Source organism: Ischnura elegans, chromosome 1 (assembly GCF_921293095.1).
Source record: "Ischnura elegans chromosome 1, ioIscEleg1.1, whole genome shotgun sequence".
NCBI lineage: Eukaryota > Metazoa > Arthropoda > Insecta > Odonata > Coenagrionidae > Ischnura > Ischnura elegans.
The window spans coordinates 37,891,838-37,912,816 of record NC_060246.1 but is presented as its reverse complement, the minus strand read 5'-3'; the positions used below and the strand labels follow the sequence as shown (position 1 = coordinate 37,912,816).

The window sequence follows — 20,979 nt, the reverse complement described above, 5'->3', positions numbered from 1 at the left end:
ATATGGTTTACACTAATGCCCTAAATGGTGAGAAAAGATAACTGCATTTCTATTATATTACACACATGTAGCTTCTTTACAAAGAACAACATTTAAATAGTAAGATACTAAATGACACACACATTTTGCTCACAATTTTCAGATAACCATTTAACTTTATGTCGACAGTTTCATGGTTTAATATCACAAAATATGAAAAACAATCAAGCATAGGCTGAAATAAAGAAAACAATTTTTTTTCAAAAATAGTATTTAATCATGCTCTTGGAGCCAAGAACTAATATACATACAATGTGCAAACATATATGTATATTTCATTCATGATGTCCCTAGATGGCATACTCCAGCAGGCAATTTGTAGAATAATGCATTGATGTAAATGTCTAAAAAATAATATACATTGTGATTTTTATGCAAATATCTGACATCTAATTAGGTACCTTTCCGTCATACATATTCAGCTATGAGTGGTGCCATTGGTTTTTGTAAAGTCTGCCAATAGAACCAAATAGGTTGTACCAATAAATCCCTCAGCAGGAATATGAAGTTTGGATGCATGCTTATTCAAAAATAGGCACCACCAATGACTTTGGCTGCAACAGAAAGAAGTGGTAATGAAATACCTTCCACTCACACTGAGATTATGAGCATATATACTAAAGGAGATTTATGAGGAGTTAGCATCAGAGTCATGTAAGATCTTGAGGTTAAACTATTTATCAGTTATTCATTGGGATATAATACTGCAATGAAACATAAAATAAATTACTGAAAAGATAAACATGACTTTTAGATTCAGATTTGAAGCATTGGATAACGCTTCCTGAATACATGGGCATAACTTAGGATATTAGTGCTACGACAAACACTATGCATGTATGATAGTTCACCATAAATAAAAGGGTGAATGATATATTTCAGTCAAAACAACTCTAATCTAAATTTTTTTAAATGCCAAAAACTTACTGCAGATTTCCACTACTTGATCAAACCAGTATCAGGGCAGGGCTCCCAGACTATTTTCTGCAGTTCTTTGAAATTGGGATGCTTTGAATCCCCTGCTAAGCCTAAAATAACTCTTTCACATGTAGTCATATGGGCTCCAGCAGCCTTAACAGCTTTGAAGGCATATAATCTATATTCAAAAAAATAAAAAGCAACCGTAAAACTTCAACCACATGTAACTTCCCCCTTTCATTATGGTATGGATGAAATACTACTAATTTAACCTTCCGTTGGGCACAACGGATCTGACAGGCACAGCGCAAGTGTTTTTTTCATTTCTCCCTCCCACTAGGCATCATAGATCCTTTATGCTTACAGTAGCTTTTTGTTTTGACAATCGCCATGCAGCCTTTTACTTTTTGCATTTATGCCGACAGATCATCGGCAGATTATTCAGCATAATTAAGCGAAATAACGGCATTATTAGATAAAAAAGACAGTGAAATAAAAAAACACTGATCTTATAATATGTATATGCTAAAATACATTACATGAAATAATACTTTATATTTAAATAAATTAAAGATCATAGAACTTTTCCACAAGATTTTTCAATGTGCACTACGCGTTTCGCCTCACTGAGCCTTCATCTGGTACAAGACACTGCAAAACATTTGAAAATCTCCTTTATAGCCTAAATGGCACGTAAAATCACACCTTGCTGGATCGTTATGGGGCACTATGACAGCATGTAAATGGGTCTATGCATAGCACAGAAAGACATCATGCAAGTATTGTACAACACCAATAATGGTCACTTTTAACTTTAAAGGTGTACCACTGAGCCATGCTATGAGTTAAAGAATGTTTTTTCACACCTGTGCCTGTCAGGCACATTGCGCCTGAACTCAGCAATTCCAATATTGATCCTGACAAAAGGTTAAGAGCAGGCTTAAAAAAGGCACTGTTAAAAAATATGTATTTTAGATGTGATGCATTGTCACCGTATGTGTTACATGGGTATTACTTTAGTTTTGTATAGGATTGAAATAAATAATGCTACATTAAATAAACCTTAATTTTAACATTAGACAATAATTTTGACACCAGCGAACAATGATAATTAGGAATAGGGAGGTTTCCTATTTTTTTAAATTGCCTGAATCGAATGATTATTACACCTGGGAGTAGGTATCTCACACTTTTAGATTTTTAAATTACGATATCTATTTTTCGTGATTAAATGAAAAGTGAAAATTTTCAAGCGTGCGAAAACCTGACGGCTAAGTATGAATGCTGGGAAAAGTCCACGTGACATCATTCTGGTTCCAGCTGCTGCCGTGTGAGGCCACTTTGGTGCGAGGCTATGAGCGCTGCTACGATGCAGGCCGCTAGCAGGTAGCGCTTGGCTTAAATAAGGATTATTGATACCCTATCAAACAAAGGAAAATTTCCGAACATAGGCAATTTGAATAGGTGGTTATTAATAAATGTTTCCCTGAGCTCCGTGCCACATGCATGCATTGGTAATCTCAGACGATGTAAAACTCCTAACTATTCATATAGAATCTAGGTCCCTGTGCCATCATGTAGAGTGGCATCGCATGGGTGCCAATCTAGCCTTTTTCAAATGAGGTTAAAATTGACCATTGAGATTCGTCTAAACTGGGATTTCTAAAACCAAATAATTTGTATACTATGAATACACTAATGGTGGGTAAAAAATTGCAATCAATACCTTTTGTTTTATTTGATGAAGGAAACTTTGCTCAATCAAAAAAGAAAATAGACTAAAGGCTGAAAAGGATCAAGGGACTGAAAGCTGATAATAATAATTTGGCAACTCGTTGATAAGTTCGTCCTGGGATTTTGCCCAGCCTATAAAGGCAGACCTTCTGACTGAATGTTATTGTTCAAAGTTTTATTCCTTTACATTAAACATGAAAAATTACACTCACAATAAAAGTTTAAAAAGCAAGCCTACGCTTAAGAATGCCCCTGCTCAAAATTGATCAGCAATTATGGTGACATCAGTCTCATAAAATTGCACATCCCTGATGATAACGAACATGACAAATTTTGAAATGCTGCATATAACACGGAACTTCTCCAATTTCTGGAAACCACAGAAAACTTCAACCCTTGATGAAAATGACTGAGGATCAGCCTTAATTCAGATAATTCCATAGCTGAGACTGCGAAGAATAGAGAATAGTATTTTAGATGACCCTGTTCTAACAGCAATATACGATTATTCATTAAGTACTTTTAAGCCCTTGAACTCATCAAATTAGACTTTACAAGGAAAACCTTAGTTGCTTCCTTTAGTAACCTTCAGTTTCTAATCGAATAAAAAACTGATATGATGCAGACATACTGACAGATGCATGTTAGCAGGAGATGCAGTTTTGAGGAATACATCAAATCATACAATTACAACAACTCTGACAGTAGATAGTAATTGGTAAAACAGTATACCTAAGCAGAGGTCCCAAACAGTAAAGTCAGGGTCGTGGATAGCTGAGGTGAACCCTTTTAGTACTTTTGTCTTGTAGACTTACTGTCGAGTGCTTTTAAGTGCTCGCTCTGCCAACTCGATACTATACCAAATAATCCCAAGAGCATGCTCCCCTTGGACCAAGATATTGGGGATTTTATCTCTTCTCACAGCAACCCTGAATGCAGTTGATTGCATCAATTTTGGTAAAGTTTGCTCTGGATCTCTAATTAGGAGAGGGCCTGAAAAATACCCTCAGCATTCTTTAAGGTAAGAAAGGGAGTAATGAGGCAAGGCAATACTGATCAAGGCCACAAACCTTGGATGTGTGACCCCAATAATTCCCACTAGAAACCAAATCTAACCAGTGATTAAGACTAAGTGTAGCATAAACTTTGCAATAGTTTAGCAACAGAATTATGCCATTTAAAGTGAAGCTAAACAAAGCAGCTATTGATTTAGTGCAGTTACAATCTTTTAAAGACTGTCAATAGCAACTATTTGAATACCTCTCAATAGTGCATTATCAAAATATATCTATTAACACTTCCATTTCTAGTCATAAAGAGAATAAATATGGTACCTATCCGTCATAGACCTTGAGGAGCAACCATCAGCAACAACATGTACCGAAAATCCCTTCTCAAGAAGATCCAGAGCTGTCAAATATATGCAAGCATGAGTTTCTATGCCGCAGAGAACGACCGTATTAACCTGAAGCAAAGAGGAAGTTAGATCATCACAAAATCATTGACAGGACTGGGAAACATTTATATCGAGGAATTCTAGGGACTTGCCTGGGGATGGTTATCCTTCAAATGTTTGTATACTTCATCGATGCACATGGAAAATTGGGTCTTTTGGAAAGGTTGAATTCCATAGTTTTGTATTCCCAGTTCGGGAACAGTGGGTCCCAGTCCTGAATATGAATGTTCACATTTAGGAGTAGTTTCACTTTAATGGCCCCATGCAATCACTCTATTTCATGACAATAAGAGTCGAAACCTTTTGGATACTGCTCCGTAGCAATTACAGGCATTTTCATTACCATAAATGCCTGAAGCAATCTGTTGGAATTTGAAACAATTTCTGGAAAATACTTTATAGACGTCTTGAACTTCTCTTGCATATCACAAAGAAACAAAGACGTGTTTTTGGCGATAATACGTCCCAAAGCTTGACCCTTGGTCAGCGCCATGATATAATAACCAAGTTATTCTATCAATCCAACCAAATGATTGGCCGTTATATCTTATATTCTTGAATAAGCAAGTCTTGATTTATCGTGAAAATTCTGCTGCAGAAGCGGATTAAGGGGAGGGGAACGCGAAATTTGTTCGTCAGTTATTGAAGGGCGGCTCTAATTTCATAAACTGCCGGTAGAGCGAATACAGTCAAGAGCCGCTTTCCTGGGGTGTTTCTGCTTCGTGCTGCTTCGTTCCTGTGATTGAGGAATAATGGTAGTTTAAGTGAATACCGAAAATATATAGGAAACTGATTAAGTTTTTCGTCGTATTACTATATAAATATCATATATACGTCAAGAAATGGACGTTATAGACACTGGATCAGTCCCATTAAGCATTCAAAAACACCTAGGACCGCCCGGTGAGTAATAGATTGGTGTTCACCATTTCGTTGAAGGTTTTGAGTGACTGCACGGAAGGAAAAATATAATTTGATTTCGAAAATTTCAGATCCCAGGGTTACAGGATGGCTGTTGCTAAAATCACCAGTTCCTTTAATTGTGATATTTGTTTTCTACATGGGGTTAGTCTTCTTTGGCCCCAGATTCATGAAAAATAGGAAGCCCTTCAACATTAAACATGTGTTGTTGATTTACAACTTTTCCCAAATCATGTTGTCGTTTTATATTTTCAAAGAGGTAAGTTTAATTCTCTCCTTTGATTCCGAATGTCTTGGTTTCAATAATTTTAACCTGAGTGTATCCTTTTTCAGTTTTTGGTCACTTCCTATTTGTCTGGATACAGTTTAACCTGTCAGCCAGTGGATCATTCATTGGCTCCGCTTGCACTACGAGTATGTATTCGCTGAATTTGGATGTTAATTCAGATTAATTCGTGAAGTCAATTAACAGTTGTTTTACTTCTACAGATGGCGTCTGCGTGCTGGTGGTTCTTTTTCTCTAAAGTCTTGGATTTATTGGATACAGTGAGTGCAGTGACTTTTTCTTACAATATTTTGCCTTTATACTTCAAATTTACCATAAATTTTACTTCGAGATAGAATCTCTCTTTTGTCATTACTTAAATATGCATGGGTGAATTAGCGAGGTCTCATCACCACGGTTTCTGCCATAGATGACTGATAGAAGATAATCTTAACACCGGTTGATATAGATTTTGTATTGTTGAAATTCCTTAATATCCAAACTTTGAAATTATCTGATTTCATTATTCTGGCGTTGTATTGTTTGATACAGAAATCAGTTAAGTGAAAATACCCAGGCAATCGCCTGCAGTTCAAGGTGTGGGCGCTTACCATGCCCATTATTGCGTGTTTTATTGATGAAAATTGTTGTCTAAACCCTGTGGCTGTTTATTATTACTTATTTTAGCTTTTTCAGGCTTTCAATTTATTTCACTTTGCAGATTGTCATTGATGGATACTTTATGTCCCACGGTCAATGTTATTATCGATTCTGAGTGATATTAAGGAAATTTGCCATAATTAGCTGAGGGTCTCTAGTCGTTGTAATCATTGGTTTGCCGGAATGGTGTATGAATTTTTTTACTTACTAATTGGATGTGGTGCAAGTAGATTGAAAAAATTGCTAGCTTAATGATAATGAAGTGCATAATTCTATGGAACTAGGTACTCCTTTTCTTGCCAAGAATTATTCAATTAGTACATTTTCAAAATGTGCCAATAAACTCCTCTGTTATTTGCGTTATCTCCCTATTTTCATGTGCATACTTGTAAGACCTTTTAATTGTGTTTTAATGTCTGTTTGTTTCACTGCTCCTTGCTTAATACCAGAAATGTGAGAGAAAAACTAACTCAAGCTCCACTGTTGAATGTCAGAAATAGTGGCCTTAACAGGTTTGTGAAAAAATAACACATTAATGAAAAGACATTTCATTAACCTTCCAGTAGTCAAATGATTCTTCTGCTCACTACACTATCTGTATTTTTGTTTTCATTGCTCATGCTCATTCTAATACCTCTTAATTTCTTGGACTTTATTTCTGGGATTTATAATGTAATTTTGTTGAATAGTTTGGGACTAGAAATATATGCTTCTCATTTGACTGAATCTCCATTGTTGAATAATTTTATTAACTTCACAAGTGAAATTATATATGTGGAATTAAAATACCCATCTCATCATAAAAGGTGGTACTCATCATTTTCATAGTTTTTTAACTTCTTCAATGTATGATGCCGTTGTCTCCGCTGGGACATCCTTAGCCTGAATCATGCAATCATTTTTTCTATCCCTCAGCAGTGATAACTCCAGCTATAGCTTTTCAAGGACAAAATAAGCGATTGCCGTACCCGTCATTTTCTAAATCATAGGGTCATTTCCACCGTCTCTTTTTCAATCGCTTTTTCCATCGCTTGCTGTGTTGACTATCGTTATTCCATTATATGCCGAACGTGGTGTAACAGTTCCTGTTAGCGACAGTATATTCTTATTAGCTGAAGGACAATGTCAGCAATGGTTTCAACGACAGAAAGAAGGACGTGCCAAGCGATGGAAAAAGGGAAACAACTTTCAATCCTTGGAGCTCTTGCGGAACATAATCACATGAAAAGGTCATTTTTCCATCATAATTGGTGCATTGCTGGAGCTATATATTGAAACGGACAGGAAAAATGAAGTGAATGATTTTTTGATTCAGGCCTCACCTAAAGTGGGATAATTAATTGTGGCATAGTCCATTATGCTGAAAGAAACTGTCCTGTGATACTGACTAGTACACGAGAGTAAATGTACTGAAAGTAGTTCCCTATCTCATATACACATTCTTATTAAAATACTTTTAAATTAGAATTTTTAGAGAATTCAAAAGTCTTAAGACTTTTTTGCACAGTGAATTGGCATACGTATGAATTAATGTCTGACTTAATGAAGGCTGAAATGCACTGTGTACCTACTTGGATTGTGTATATGTATAAACAGAAAAAAAGAATAACTTTTTCCATGCATTTGTATGAGTACCCTCTCGGTCCACCATAATCATTCATATACAATCACACATACACTAATACATACATTTAACTGTACTCTGGAACCAGGCCTTTAGAAATCAAATTAAGTACATGACGAAAGCAATCAAAATAATTAAATATTCACTTTTCTAAATAATTGGTAAGTTCCTAGAATAAAATTGGCTTTAAGTAAGATAATGTCTGCAAATGGTTCGCATCATTATCCTTTACAATGAAACAAATGTCTTCACATTCTAGGGTCTCATTTGCAAATAGGAATTGTATGAGAAATTTAGAAGCTATCTTACTAGAAATGGCCCTTTCCCGTATTTCCTGAAGGGAAGAAAAATTTAAACATTTATGGTGCTCCTCACAGAAACATGGGACTAATGGAAGGTTAAAGAAGAGAGTACATACATATAATAACATCCCTAGTGCTGTCAGAATATTGATTCTCAACCAACTCAGGGTTAATCTAATTTCTTTTGTATTATGCCTTTCCTTACTTACACCACGCTAATTGGTTAGCATAGAAGCATGCAGATTGAATGGCATATCTAGCATTTTCATAAAGGACATGCTTAATATGTTCATAGTGCTGTCACACTCCAGTCCTTTGGGGAATTTGTCTCTTGTTACCTGTGCAGGTTTTCTTTGTTCTGAGGAAGAAACTGAGTCAACTGACATTTCTTCACCTTTATCATCACTCGACTATGATCTTCAACTGGTATCTTGGAACTCTTTACTTACCTGGTGGTCAAGGTGGGTGTCACTGGTCTAACTTAAAGAATGTCTTTTCTCGTGCATTATTTTCTGAGCTCATTGCCCTCTTTTTTCGCTACAAGTGCTTAATTTTTTACCTGCCAACTGATAATGAACCTTGACTATTTGGCATTTTTGTATTTCTCATTGCTTTACTCTTTGTGTGTCGGCTTCAGGGAGTTGAATGGCCAATCATGGAGCTAAATGGCGTTTTGAACCAAACATATTTTCATGCACATTTATGCAAGTAATTTCATTGACAGGATAATTTTTTTTTGTTACTGGCCAATTGGTGCACCCTTAACTTATGCCTCAATCATCTTAGGATCCCATTACATTGTAAAAGATTACTTATTGTTATTAGAAAGTCTAACTAATTTGCTTGGTGGCAATTTTGCTGGGTAAATATTTTCCCTTTTTTATTATGATTGTTTGGGAATACCCTCAAAGATGTTTACTTGCTAAAGCAGATCAAAGCATACTCTGAAAATAATTATTAATATAAGAAAATGGCTACTCAAGCTCACCATTGTAATTTCTAGTATTTTGTATGGAATCCACAGTCATTATTTAGGATAAAATAATTTTGGCTCAACTCTTAATATCCTCCAATGAACCAATTAATGGGATAGTGAAGTTAATGTTTTCATAGAGTCACTTATTTCCCTTTAAATGTAATACATATATGTTTTCTTGAGTGTGGATTAATTTTGGTGTAATATTTTTGTAGTTAGATTTGAGTACTTTCCAGTTATCCTCTGAGCAGTTAAAGCTATCAAAATCTGGGATAAGTAGCATTCTTAACCTCACTGTTTGCCTTTTTTCTATTGCTACTCTGAAAGTTTTGGGGTATATAGATCTCAATTAATCAAGTAATGTTTTTCGAAATCCCTGTACACCTGGGTAAACCTCATTAGTTCTTTATTTTGTATATTAGGAGTATATTATCACTATGAATGCGTCATAAATAGCAAGGATATACGTATGTACCTAATATTTCACCAGTTAACCTAATTTATTTTGTTTTAAATATTTTAAGGGAATATTATTTTGTTAGCTGCATGGGAATATTTTCAAGTTGAGATTCCAAACTTAAAATTTGAGTAAAAGGAGTAAAATTTTCCATAATTAATGGAATGCAATGAATCTTTAAATTTGTTTATTAAAATTTATCTCCATTTCACACCCAAGGGATATTTTTCTCCCCTAATATTCATTACTTTATCTTGTCAATTTTAACCCCACTATATTTGGTGAATTCTTCTTGGGTTTTCCACATGGTGAGTTCATTGAAATGACTTACCAGCATCATACGCCAGGAAAGAACAAGTTCTTACCTACAGTATTTGTTTATACTGATGTGTTGTTTGCCTAAAGCTTTGGTGGTATATGCGTGGTTTCAAAACATTAAATATTGTTTCCATAAATGATATTGCAAGCGCTACTCTTTACCATAATACATATGTCAGATTTATTCTGATGAAAATGACAAACTTGATGTCAAAATTTTGATGAAACTTGCTCAATTGATAAATTCTTTTATAGGTATTGATTGAACCTAGTTGTGATATTAAAATGCTCATCTGTCCCAAACTAATAAATGATAATAGGAGTAATTCAAAGGACTAATGAGGTTTTAAATAATGTTTTTAGTGTTTCATCTTGGCATCCTTGGTGTTCATCAGTATAATGTATCATTTCTGATAGTGTTAATTTTTTATAAAGCGTCCCTCTTTGTCGGTGTGGATTTTTTTGTGTTATATCATTTCTTCATGTCTATTTGCCTACCTTCTGTGAATTGTGCTTGCATGAAGTTTTATTAAATTTATGCATGTCATTTACTATTTTGGGTTGCAATATTAACATGAATACCTACCTTAAGATAGCATCTTATGCATATCTCCCATAATGATGTATTGGATTTGTAACTAACTCTTGAATTAATGATGTAAAACATAATCTGTCTTTATCAATTTTTTCTAACATAGAGGGGTCAACATTAATGATGATTTAGATGTATTATGGAGCAGTGTACTTGAAAATTTCCCTCATTGATAATTTCAGTGTTCTTTTGACATTTGTGTCGACTTGCCCATTGATCACTTCTTTACAATCCAGTATTAATTTTTTTTCCTGATTAATTTTGACTCTAATGTATGCTACTTTGTGTTTTTTAGCTTTTTTCAGTGGACTAGTGAACTCACTTGTGCATGTGATAATGTACACCTATTATTTGCTGGCTGCCATTGGTCCACACATGCAGAAGTATCTGTGGTGGAAAAGATATCTTACTCAGTTGCAGCTGGTAAGTTTATTATATCAATTCGAAGCAGTTTAAATATGCTTGATGTCAGGGATGCCGACTTACAAAAATATTAGGGGGGCCCAAACCGGGGATCTTTCCCCAGGAAATTTTATAAGTCCATAGTGAGTTTTAAGTTTTTAAGCATTTTAGAATAGTCGTACGATCAACATTAGAACCCTGATAACTCGAATCTCGATATCTGGACACTCCGGGGAAAATCGACAAGCCTGACACATTTTTTCCTAACCCCCTTAATGAATTTTTGAGGGGGCTCGGGCCCCCTCAGGCCCCATGTAGTCGGCGCCACTGCTTGATGTGTAGTAATTTGGTTCTAAACATAATGATCAGGAAAATCCATTACATAGTATCTAAACTAATCTTTCTGCATTCTAAAGCCTTCAAATGAAAAGTTACATCCTGGGGCTGTTATTATTATAGTATTCTACCCATTAAGGTAGGTTTCCATGGAGTACTACAGAAGCGATCTGGGAGCTGGCTCATTTGGTTATACTATTTGAGTTTTCAGGGAAGAGATAGTTGGTAGGGTTTCGCACTTCCATTCCAACAGTGTTTATCACGTGGACTACCTTTTATCTGGCTCCTACCCTTCGACCTATCTGGCATGGGTGGCCCTACCAGGAATAATTTAGAATTAATCCCGCCAGTGCAGCTCTAGGGGTCATAGGAACATGTAAGCCTTTCCACCGTGACAAGGTTGTAGCCCAAGGGAAAGGCTGTTAAAAAAAACATGAATTAAAAAAATATTAAATTATCATATTGCATTGTGATTGTTTTTGCTTGAATAAAGGAATTGCGCGTATGAGAAAACAAAAAAAAAACAATGAAGGAAATCAAAACAATGCCAGCTATTCTTTTGCTCTCCTAGATGTTTGCGTTTTCATTTATTTATAAGCTTTACCAGTGATCCAAAGGGTTACAGTGTTTAAAAAATTATAAGAAATTGAGGGTTGTGTTCATATGCAAGGGGAGCTGGGTAGCTCAGTGGGTAGAACACTTAGCTGCTGATCGAGGGATCCTGGGTGAAGCCTGTGGACATCCCCAAAGCAAAAATTCTCAAAGTGAGAGGTGACCCAGGGAAAGGAAGTGGCCCTTTCTACCCTTAATGCATCGTATTCAGGGGTGGATCATGGATTTTTTTCTGGGGGGGGGGGACACAAGAGTCTGACAGATCTTCTCAAATTTGAGATTAGTAACAAAATATGTACAACAATTTCTGCAGAAAATATTCTCTTTATTTTGAAATGAAAGTTATTATTAATATTAAATTAAATTATTGAGGCTCCATAGTACTCAAAATGAAACGAACATAATGATAACCATTGTAAAAATCGTGTCTGTTTAAGTATAAGGGGGGGCAGGTGCCCCCTTGTCCCCACCCCACCAAATCTGCTAATGGTCATATTCATGCCCCTACATCTTAGTCAGGAGTGAGCTCTATCCTCACCAATGATAAGAGACCTATTGGTTGAATAGTTGAGATCGTGATTCATATGTAGCGGTTACCTGAACGTCCACCATTTTTTGTCCCTTGTATTGGGAAGATTATTCACAGTTGCATTTCATGGGCTGACGGCATTCCTACTGATCACAAATTCTTTTTGCTATTTCTGCAATGATTGGTTTTGGTTAGTGAATAGCAATGGCCAAAATAATTTGAAATGTCAACGTAAATGTGGTTTGGAAACTAATACATATATTATGCTGTAATAAAAAATTGTAATGTGGATTAATGCATTTTGCTGTATGTAATCCTCCATATATTGAGGCATTTAATACCTATATAGTGAATTATTTTCAACGGTATCGTTTTAATTGTTATCTCACCTCTAGATTCAAGTCTATTGCCAATTCGCAAAATGTTTTGGCCATTTCAGTTTCACAGTGATTTCTGTGAGCATGAAAAACATCACGTAGCAAGGATTCAATGAAATTCTAAAAGATTTCAAACCTATGGGGATAATTTCAAGAATGTGTGTGATTGAAAAGTACTTATAGAACAATATCCAGTGAGAGGAGACATTTTCAGCCTAAAAATGCTGCAACCACTCAATTAGATTCTTTTGATAACACCCTGAGCTCTTTATTTCCAGTATTGGTTTTCAAGCATTGGCAATTTTCTTATGGTTCACAGAAACTTCTTTCCCTATTAGATTTCCAAGAATATTTTTAATGAAATACTTGTCTCTTGGCACCTCTGTGAAATCATCAATCACACATGTTAAATAAAGATTGGCTCAATCATTTCATATGATCTCCCTGAAGAGCTATTTGGAACAATATTGCTGTTTTAAGAGTGACACGCAACTCAAGCAGGGATTGACCATTTTTTACCTTTCTCTTCATTGGTATAAGTAATTCTACCCCTACAACTAGGTCTATGCTAGAACAGGTCTGAACTAGAAGGCAATTTTGAAGAGCTGACTAACCACTGTCATTCAATCTGGTTAAGCACTGCATTATCCAATCATGGAACATACTGTGATTTTAGGGCAGATTCCTCCAAGTCACGGCTGTTCCCTCTTCGTGCATGGGACCCAGAAATGCCTTAGAGAGAAACTAATAGGGAGTGGTGAAAGAGACCTCTATCAGCTCCTGTCTATTTATATGTAGATGAATTAAAAGGGAAGTAATTTCCCATGATATTCCTTTTAAATTTTACTGAAGGATTTATTTAGAAAAACTTTTAATTGTTTATCAACCTTTTACTTTGATCCTCTGTGCGTTATATAATGGTATTGGAATCAGTGGTGGATCCAGGATAGGGACAAGGGGGGGCTAAATGGAGTTAAATATTCCAGCTATAGTGGGGATTGGAAAAAAAATTACCGTTCTATCTAGTGTGAATTGGATACCCAAGGGTGGGGGGGGGGGGGGCTATAGCCCCCTTAGTCCCCCCCCATAGATCCGCCACTGATTGAAATCATCTGTCTACCTCCTTGTTATATCCTACTCAAAATTTGGTATGTCAGTGGTGGAGGTAAAATTGGCCTTCAATTTTCCACATTTTGTTTATATTTTCTGACTAAATATATTTATTTTTATTTTATTCTCAGACCACCGAATACAGCTCATAATGGCCATTTTATATCGGGGTATTCAACAAATTTTAACATTTAAACGTACACGAACAACCATGCCCTGGACAGGGGAAATCTACCCAGGCGGGACTCGAACCCGCGACCTCTTGTTTGGCAGGCAAGGACGTTACCCCGCCGCCACCGAGGCCGGCAAATTGTTTCAGCATTTGTGAACATTCCAGTTTCACTTCTGAGAACTGCCTTGCTATTTACAGTTATTCAAGTTTATATCATTGATATTGAATGTCCCATCAATGATTGTTTGTTCGTAAAAAAGAACATTGGCAAGATCATTAATTGGTGTACAAACCTGGCTTCTCGGATGAATCACCTGAGGCTACTTTGATATAGGTTTCCCTGGGTATGATTAGTATTTTTTTTAACGATGAGGGAGACCCTAGCAATTCTTTTGCCAAGAGATGCCTATTCACCCTTCGGAAAATAGCTTTGATTAAAGGCCTAAAAGTATGGGTAATTTTCAGTTGTAAAGTTTCTTTGAATTTTTTTTGTACTTTGTGCCTAATTGGTCTTTACAATCTCACTGTTTTTACATTGACTGTTGTTTGCTGACATTTTATTGTAATTTATATTTATGTGATAGCTAGTTACCTATTTTATGAAATTTTATTTGTGGGATGTATGTTATTTTTTTAGATTAATGGATGTATTTATTACATTTTCAGCTTCAGTTTGTGGCAGTTATAATCCATTTGGTTGTTGGACTTTGGAATAAGTGTGAGGCCCCAGCATGGCTAACTATTTGGACCATAGGATATGTATCTTCTCTTGTGGTCTTGTTCTTAAACTTCTACATCAAGGCTTACCATGCTAAGGGAACACAGGGTCATGAGAAAGAGACCTCTGTTGATAAGTCAGTGGAGCATCACAAGTCCTTTCATGGTGCTAATGGCTTCATCAAGTGGGTGTCAAAATGTTTGTTCCTGTGGTGTTGTCGAGCAATTATGTTATTTGTAAATAATGAAACTCGTTTTATTTTTTAATCCAACTTTTCAGGCAGGGGAAAAATGCTCAGAAGAAACTTGAGAGGACCAAGGTGAACCAGTCTAAGAGGCAAGGAGATGGCAATGACAAGTCAGCTGCTAAACATTTAAATGGCTACGTACCTGGAGCAAAATCAAGTCACGGAATCAACAGTGGAAAAAAGATGCATTAATGGTGATATATCCGATTCAGTTTTTGTGTAGGTAATGTAAAAGTTTTCACCTTCTAGTCAATCTCCTGCAATTGTAACACAGTTTTCTTTTGTACGAATAGGAAAATTATTTTTTATTGTGTTCCACTTGAGTGGCATCAACGAATGTCCATCTATCATAGTGTGTATTGGATGTGATATGGCTTTTTGTGAACAAATTGGTTTTCCCCCCAGTACAAGTTACCTGCAATTTTTGAGATTAATAATGAAATGGGCAATAAGATAATGTTAATGGAATTATTGTTCATAAAAATTCAGTCAATCTAGTGATCACATAATTTTAGTGTTAGCTTGAGAATTCAAAAGACATGACTGTGCATTTCGAATGTTTACATTGTAATAGTTTCCAACTCAGCCGAGAACAATTCGTCATGTTGTATCTCAAACTAACTTGGTACATCAATAAGAGGTATGCTATGGATAGCTCCTGTTTTGTAACTGGCTTGGAAATTTTCATGCCAGGAAAAATATATTTTTAAGTCAAAACATCGTGGTTGAAAGTATGTCAGAGTTGGGTATGACAAAGTGAATAAGTAGAGGATGTTTTGTAGGTAAAATAATGTTTCTTTTCCTTGTGATTTGGATGAAGTAATTCCTTAGTTACAAATGCTGGTGCTTTTGGCTTTTAATTAGCCTAATTAAGATTGTGTACCAGAGAATGCATAGTCCTAAGTCCAACCACAACTATTTTTAATATCATTCCTAACACTTGCCGAGTATATTTTATTTTGCTATGCCTGTCCATATGTTTAAAGGAAAATATGTAATGGTAGAAAAATACTCAGTGATTATAAATCCATCCTTGTTGCCATTATCATCCATAATTCCCTGGTCTTAGTTTGTCATGGAGTTCAGTATTATCATTAATTTATTGCATCACTCCGTTCTGCAATTCCAACTTGGATAAAATCCTTAATTTACGTAATTTATTATTTCTTTGCTTGTCTAAATAGCCCTACTCAAGGAGAATTTATCCAATTTGCTTGTGTGCCATTGTAAAAGCAAACAATTACAAATTTTTAATTTCTTTTGTAGGAAAAGGTTTGCATTACCTGTGAATAATATACTATATTTATTTTTTAATTCCTCTCAGTATTTTTAACCCTTAATCTGCTTCTCTCTACTCATGGGTTCTACCTCTGCATATATGGAGCATTGGTACATAATTGCTTTCTATCACATTCCTGAACTTAATAGCATTTGATTTTTATCTCTGTTTCATGGTGATAAATGAATGATAGGTTACATGAATATCATTCATTAAATAAATTCCTCATCATTTCGAATATCAAATAAATTATTTTCAAGTACATATTTTTGATTGACTGATTATATTTTTGAAATCTCATTGGATACAGGGTTTCATGCTTAGGGCAGCAAAGGGGTTACAAATATTCTCAGCATAGTATCTAATAAAGTCAGACTAATCTTATACTTGGGCCTTCAAAAGTTTTACTTTTTTGTTGATCAAGTTCTCTCTTTTATTTGTGAGGGGCCGCCTCCTCCTCTTAGTTAAATTTTAATAGAAAGGTTCCTTGTAAACGAATGTCAGAAATATTTTATAGTTGGTGCTGTTGGAAGTCATTGTCTGAATTCAAAAATGGATCAACATCAGGGTATGAAATCAAATGGCTGATATCATTATGATTTTGGGCACTTATTTTGTTTTTTTCCTTGTTTATTAATTTAGTGATATTGAGGCTGTAGATACTTGTCATACATGGTATTTTCAAGGATGCATTTTAAAACTTTGTAAGAGTGATGGTTTTTCTACCAAACTATTTTGACAATCATTCTTTTCATCTAATCTAGTCATACTTTGTGACAGCATATGTTTGATAATGAATACTTATGTATTTTCAATATAATCCAAAGTATTTGTTGGAGTGATGTTTAGAAATAGCTATTGCCATAATGGGGTACAGATGATTGATTAGAATTTGGTTTAATTGATGCATTTTATCACAACAGATACAGCATTTGTGCTTTACAAGAATTTTTGGGTCCATGCATTTTCATTTTAACTTCGTTATTATATTTCATAAAATGAATTCATTACCTTCTCTTAATTCAACGGTGTTAAGCTGATTTTCACGTATCTAGCTGGATTTCAAGGTAAAATTGGGGCCTTAATCTAATGAGGATCATAATTATTCAGTATTTAATGTTGGTAACTTTTGTATGAGTTTTAATATGACCATCACATGATGCCATTGATGTGTGATCACTCATATGCTAGCTGATGGTAATAATTAATATGGGAAGAGTCATCAAGTAGTGATTTCTTCTGATACAGTGATTGACTTACCGGTGAAATGACTGTTAATGCTCAATGTTAAAATATGCCTTATTTGCTCTGAGAGTAAGTTCAATTTATTTTGAGTAAGTACTCGAGACTCTAGTTGTACGGAAGAGTTTGGCTTTCAAAACAGATCTGCTGGTATTTCCCTCCCCCTACATCACGAAAGAAGCATGTATGTATACTTAGAAGGAATGCACTGATCCCTCACCACACACCCTTCAATGTGTGCCTTTTTTGCTATCCTGTTCCGTCCCTAGCCAAGCCCACGATACAACATTCAGTACTTAAGGATATCAGCTCTGGAAGGATCTCAGTGAAAGCATTCTAGTATATCATTTTCCAGACCCGTTAATTAAGGTTGTGAAACGCAGAAGGTTGTGAAGTGCAAGGCATTTTTACTGGTTAAAGTGAATCCTATAAAAACATTTATGGACATCCCTTTCATGATCTAAGTTATTAAATTGTAGACGCCACTCCCCGTTAAAACTACCCTTGTCAGAATAGATTGTAATCGGTGCACAAAAATCACTCTTGAATTCCTTGTAGGATCCTAATAGTTTTAGGAGGCACTCAGTAAAGCATCCAAAAATAGGCAACTTATTGTGACTGAAAATTGTTATGGCATCAAGATATTGAGTAAAATATTCTGAGGAATCTCTTTTAGTCGAGTGACTGTTTGTAATGGCATTTTTAACTAAGGGGAATTTTTTTACATGCTTTCATTAGAAATCCTCTGATATTTCATGTGTAGTGTGTGACTATTTTGATGCCATGCTGTTTAGCTCAGGAATTGTTAGCCTTTAGAAAGTACAGGAGTATTGTTTGGGCAATTAAAATGATGATACTATCATCTTGTTGTTAAACCATAATGGTTTTACTATGTGCTGCTTTATATATTTTTAAATAGGTTAATGTGTTACCTGAAAAATTAGACTATGCATATTTATTTGCTTTCAAAAAACTTAGTGAGTTGATAATATTGTTACAGCTTTTTGCTTGTGTATTACCTGAAGAAATTAAAATTAGTTCATAATGATTGTGTGGCATTTTTATTTGTGATGATACCAGCAGGAGTTTTCTTTGCAGATGGGAATGAAATCAGTACCTACCGCTATGTAATGTGTAGTACATAATTCCTATCTTTATCACAATAATCACTTGGAAAATTGAAACCTTGTGATATTTACAGCACCATACATGCCATTTTATTGCAATTGATACTAAAAAGACATTATTTTGGTTAGACTTCAAATGTTTAAGGTGATTTTGTTAAAAAATATTTTAACGGGTTCTAGAAATGGCAATTTATCTTAGAAAATATTTACCATTTTAAATTTGTAAAAAAGGCAATGCAAAGTCACTTGCCTTCTATTGACAATGTCTTCTAGCGTTTGTGATATCATATATTGCATCATGTTCATGCTCCACCATGGTCTGGCCAGGATAAAGTGATGCATGGAAGGATTCATAATGATCACCCTCCAGTTAAAAACATTTTCAAGAGATCCCTTTATCCCCTAACTTTCTTTCTAAAACTCATCTTTCTATATGTTTTGTCTGGCACTTTATAGAAATCATGTAAGTAGCTCCAGTGATATTTATTTCCAAGAGTCCCCTAAAAGATGGAAAGCTTGAAAATAAAACCATGAAACTTCTGGGGTGGACGCTGGTCATACAACAAACTAATTTCACAAGAATTCCATCAGTAGCTTGGGTAATTTAAAAAAATAACTACAGCAGGTAACTTTATTCAGCTGAAAGCATATATGCATTAAATGGATCATATTTGGCATTTTTGCTGATGTCATTGGGGATTTCCTACTTCAAGGAATGCTTTCATTTCCTCTATCAAATTCCTTTTTAAAATCCTGAATTTTAAATTAAAAATAAATCCATCAGATTACAATGCTTTTAAATCTATTGGTACAAGATAATGCATTTGCTAGCTACTCTTTATGAGATGTGTTGTTCAAACATTTTGAAACTATCAGGTTTTTATTTATTTCACACACCACCGAAAACAGCACTGTTTGGCCTTTACATCGGGGTTGATAACATTTAACAATCACAAACATCCATGCCCTGGATAAGGGTAACTTACCCAGGCGGGACTCGAACCCGCGACCTTCGGGTTGGCAGGCGATGACTTTTCCCCGCCGCCACCGAGGCCGGCAAAATTTTGCATGTAAATCGTGACTTACTGACTTGATGATGGCAGATATAATGTTGTGGTGCTAATGTTGCATTAAATTGGGATAAACAGCATTGTATCATTTCATATAATAACCGGTTTTAATGAATCTATGAAATATGTATTGCAAAACTACTTATTAAATACCATGATATATTCTTTAATTGTAAAATTTTAAGTGGTTTACATTGCAAAAACCTGTGCTTTTCAGCTTCTAAGAAAAAATAATTGTGATTGTAATAGGTCACTAAGGATTTCTAAGTTATGGTCATTTTCATACCTACGTACATATGTGTTCAAGTGTCATCAATGATTTTTAGTGATCAAACTTGATTAGACATTTTTTTTACCATCAAAATTAAACTGAGACCAATACAGAAAATTAAATTACTTAAAAATTGTAAGTACAAACCAATTTAGGATGCTTAACTGTGCACAAATTGGAAAAAAAATTTCTTTGAGCATTATTCTCTGCCTTTTATTAGCACCAAATATAAATTGTTGCCATTTAAGTAAAAGACTTGTTCATAATTTGCTTTAAATTTAGTGTGGAATGAATAGGGCAAAGTTTCTTTTCCAACCATGTGAATTCACAAGTATGTATCGCTAAGATTGTTAAACTCTTATCAAAAATTCGCATGAAAGATGCTGTAGCCTCAATGTTGAAGAGATTGGTTTTAAATGTCTTTGGCATCCATTCTTAAAGGTATGGATTTAGATTTGGAGGAAAACCTACATATTTCAACTAAACTACATATTTTTTATCTGGGGCCATGACATATTTTATCATATATGCTGTGCTCATAACAGCAGAAACTTCAAAATTATCAATTATTCAGTCAGAGATTATGACGTGATGTCAACTGCCATTGTCAACGTGGAATTCATTCTTTTATAGCTCTCCCGAAAATTTTGTTGCCTCCAGATTTTCACGTGAGTCTTCTTTTACATGGGGATTTGACTCTCCATTCTCATGTGTATTGTGGAGCAGTAAAGTTGTATCGCATGCATTTTACTTGCAATAGGGTAGTTTCCTTCATCAAATAAAACGAAAGGCATTGATTGCGATTCGTTACCCACCATTACTGTATTCATAATATACAAATTATTTCGTTTTAGAAGTACCGGTTTAGACGAATGGCAATGGTCCATTTTTATCCTCATTTGAAAAGGGCCAGATTGGCGCCCATGCTATGCCACTCCACGTGACGTCACAGGGACCTAGTTTCTATACGAGAAGATAGGAGTTATACATCGTCTGAGGTTACCAATGCATGCATGAGGCGCAGAGCTCAGGGAAACATGTCTTAATAATCACTTATTAAAACTGGCTAAGGTCGGAAAGTTTTCTTCATTTGATAAGGTATTAATAATCCTTATTTAAGCCAAGCACTACCAGCCAGCAGGGTACTCAGCTACCTGCTAGCAGCCTGCGTCATATCAGCGCTCAACTCGCCTCAAGGTCACCTGACAGGGCGGCAGCGGGAACC

The 20,979-nt window shown here is 35.2% G+C and overlaps 2 protein-coding genes across 2 annotated transcripts; one reads left to right on the top strand and one right to left on the bottom strand.

Moving 5' to 3' along the window:
• Positions 1-232: 232 nt before the first annotated feature.
• Positions 233-4,757, bottom strand: LOC124158936 (isochorismatase domain-containing protein 2-like). The gene is made up of 5 exons (XM_046534372.1): positions 4,448-4,757; positions 4,240-4,361; positions 4,026-4,156; positions 967-1,135; positions 233-593 (listed from the first exon to the last, which is right to left on the bottom strand). Exons 1-4 carry the CDS (start codon positions 4,638-4,640, stop codon positions 979-981), a joined length of 603 nt encoding a protein of 200 aa, XP_046390328.1. The 5' UTR covers positions 4,641-4,757; the 3' UTR covers positions 233-593; positions 967-978.
• A 95-nt stretch (positions 4,758-4,852) lies between these two features.
• On the top strand, positions 4,853-18,335 carry LOC124158931 (elongation of very long chain fatty acids protein 7-like). The gene is made up of 8 exons (XM_046534358.1): positions 4,853-5,050; positions 5,140-5,327; positions 5,402-5,482; positions 5,558-5,614; positions 8,266-8,380; positions 10,558-10,685; positions 14,467-14,702; positions 14,798-18,335. The coding sequence occupies exons 1-8, from the start codon at positions 4,990-4,992 to the stop codon at positions 14,955-14,957; spliced, it is 1,026 nt and encodes a 341-aa protein (XP_046390314.1). The 5' UTR covers positions 4,853-4,989; the 3' UTR covers positions 14,958-18,335.
• The last annotated feature ends 2,644 nt before the right edge of the window (positions 18,336-20,979 follow it).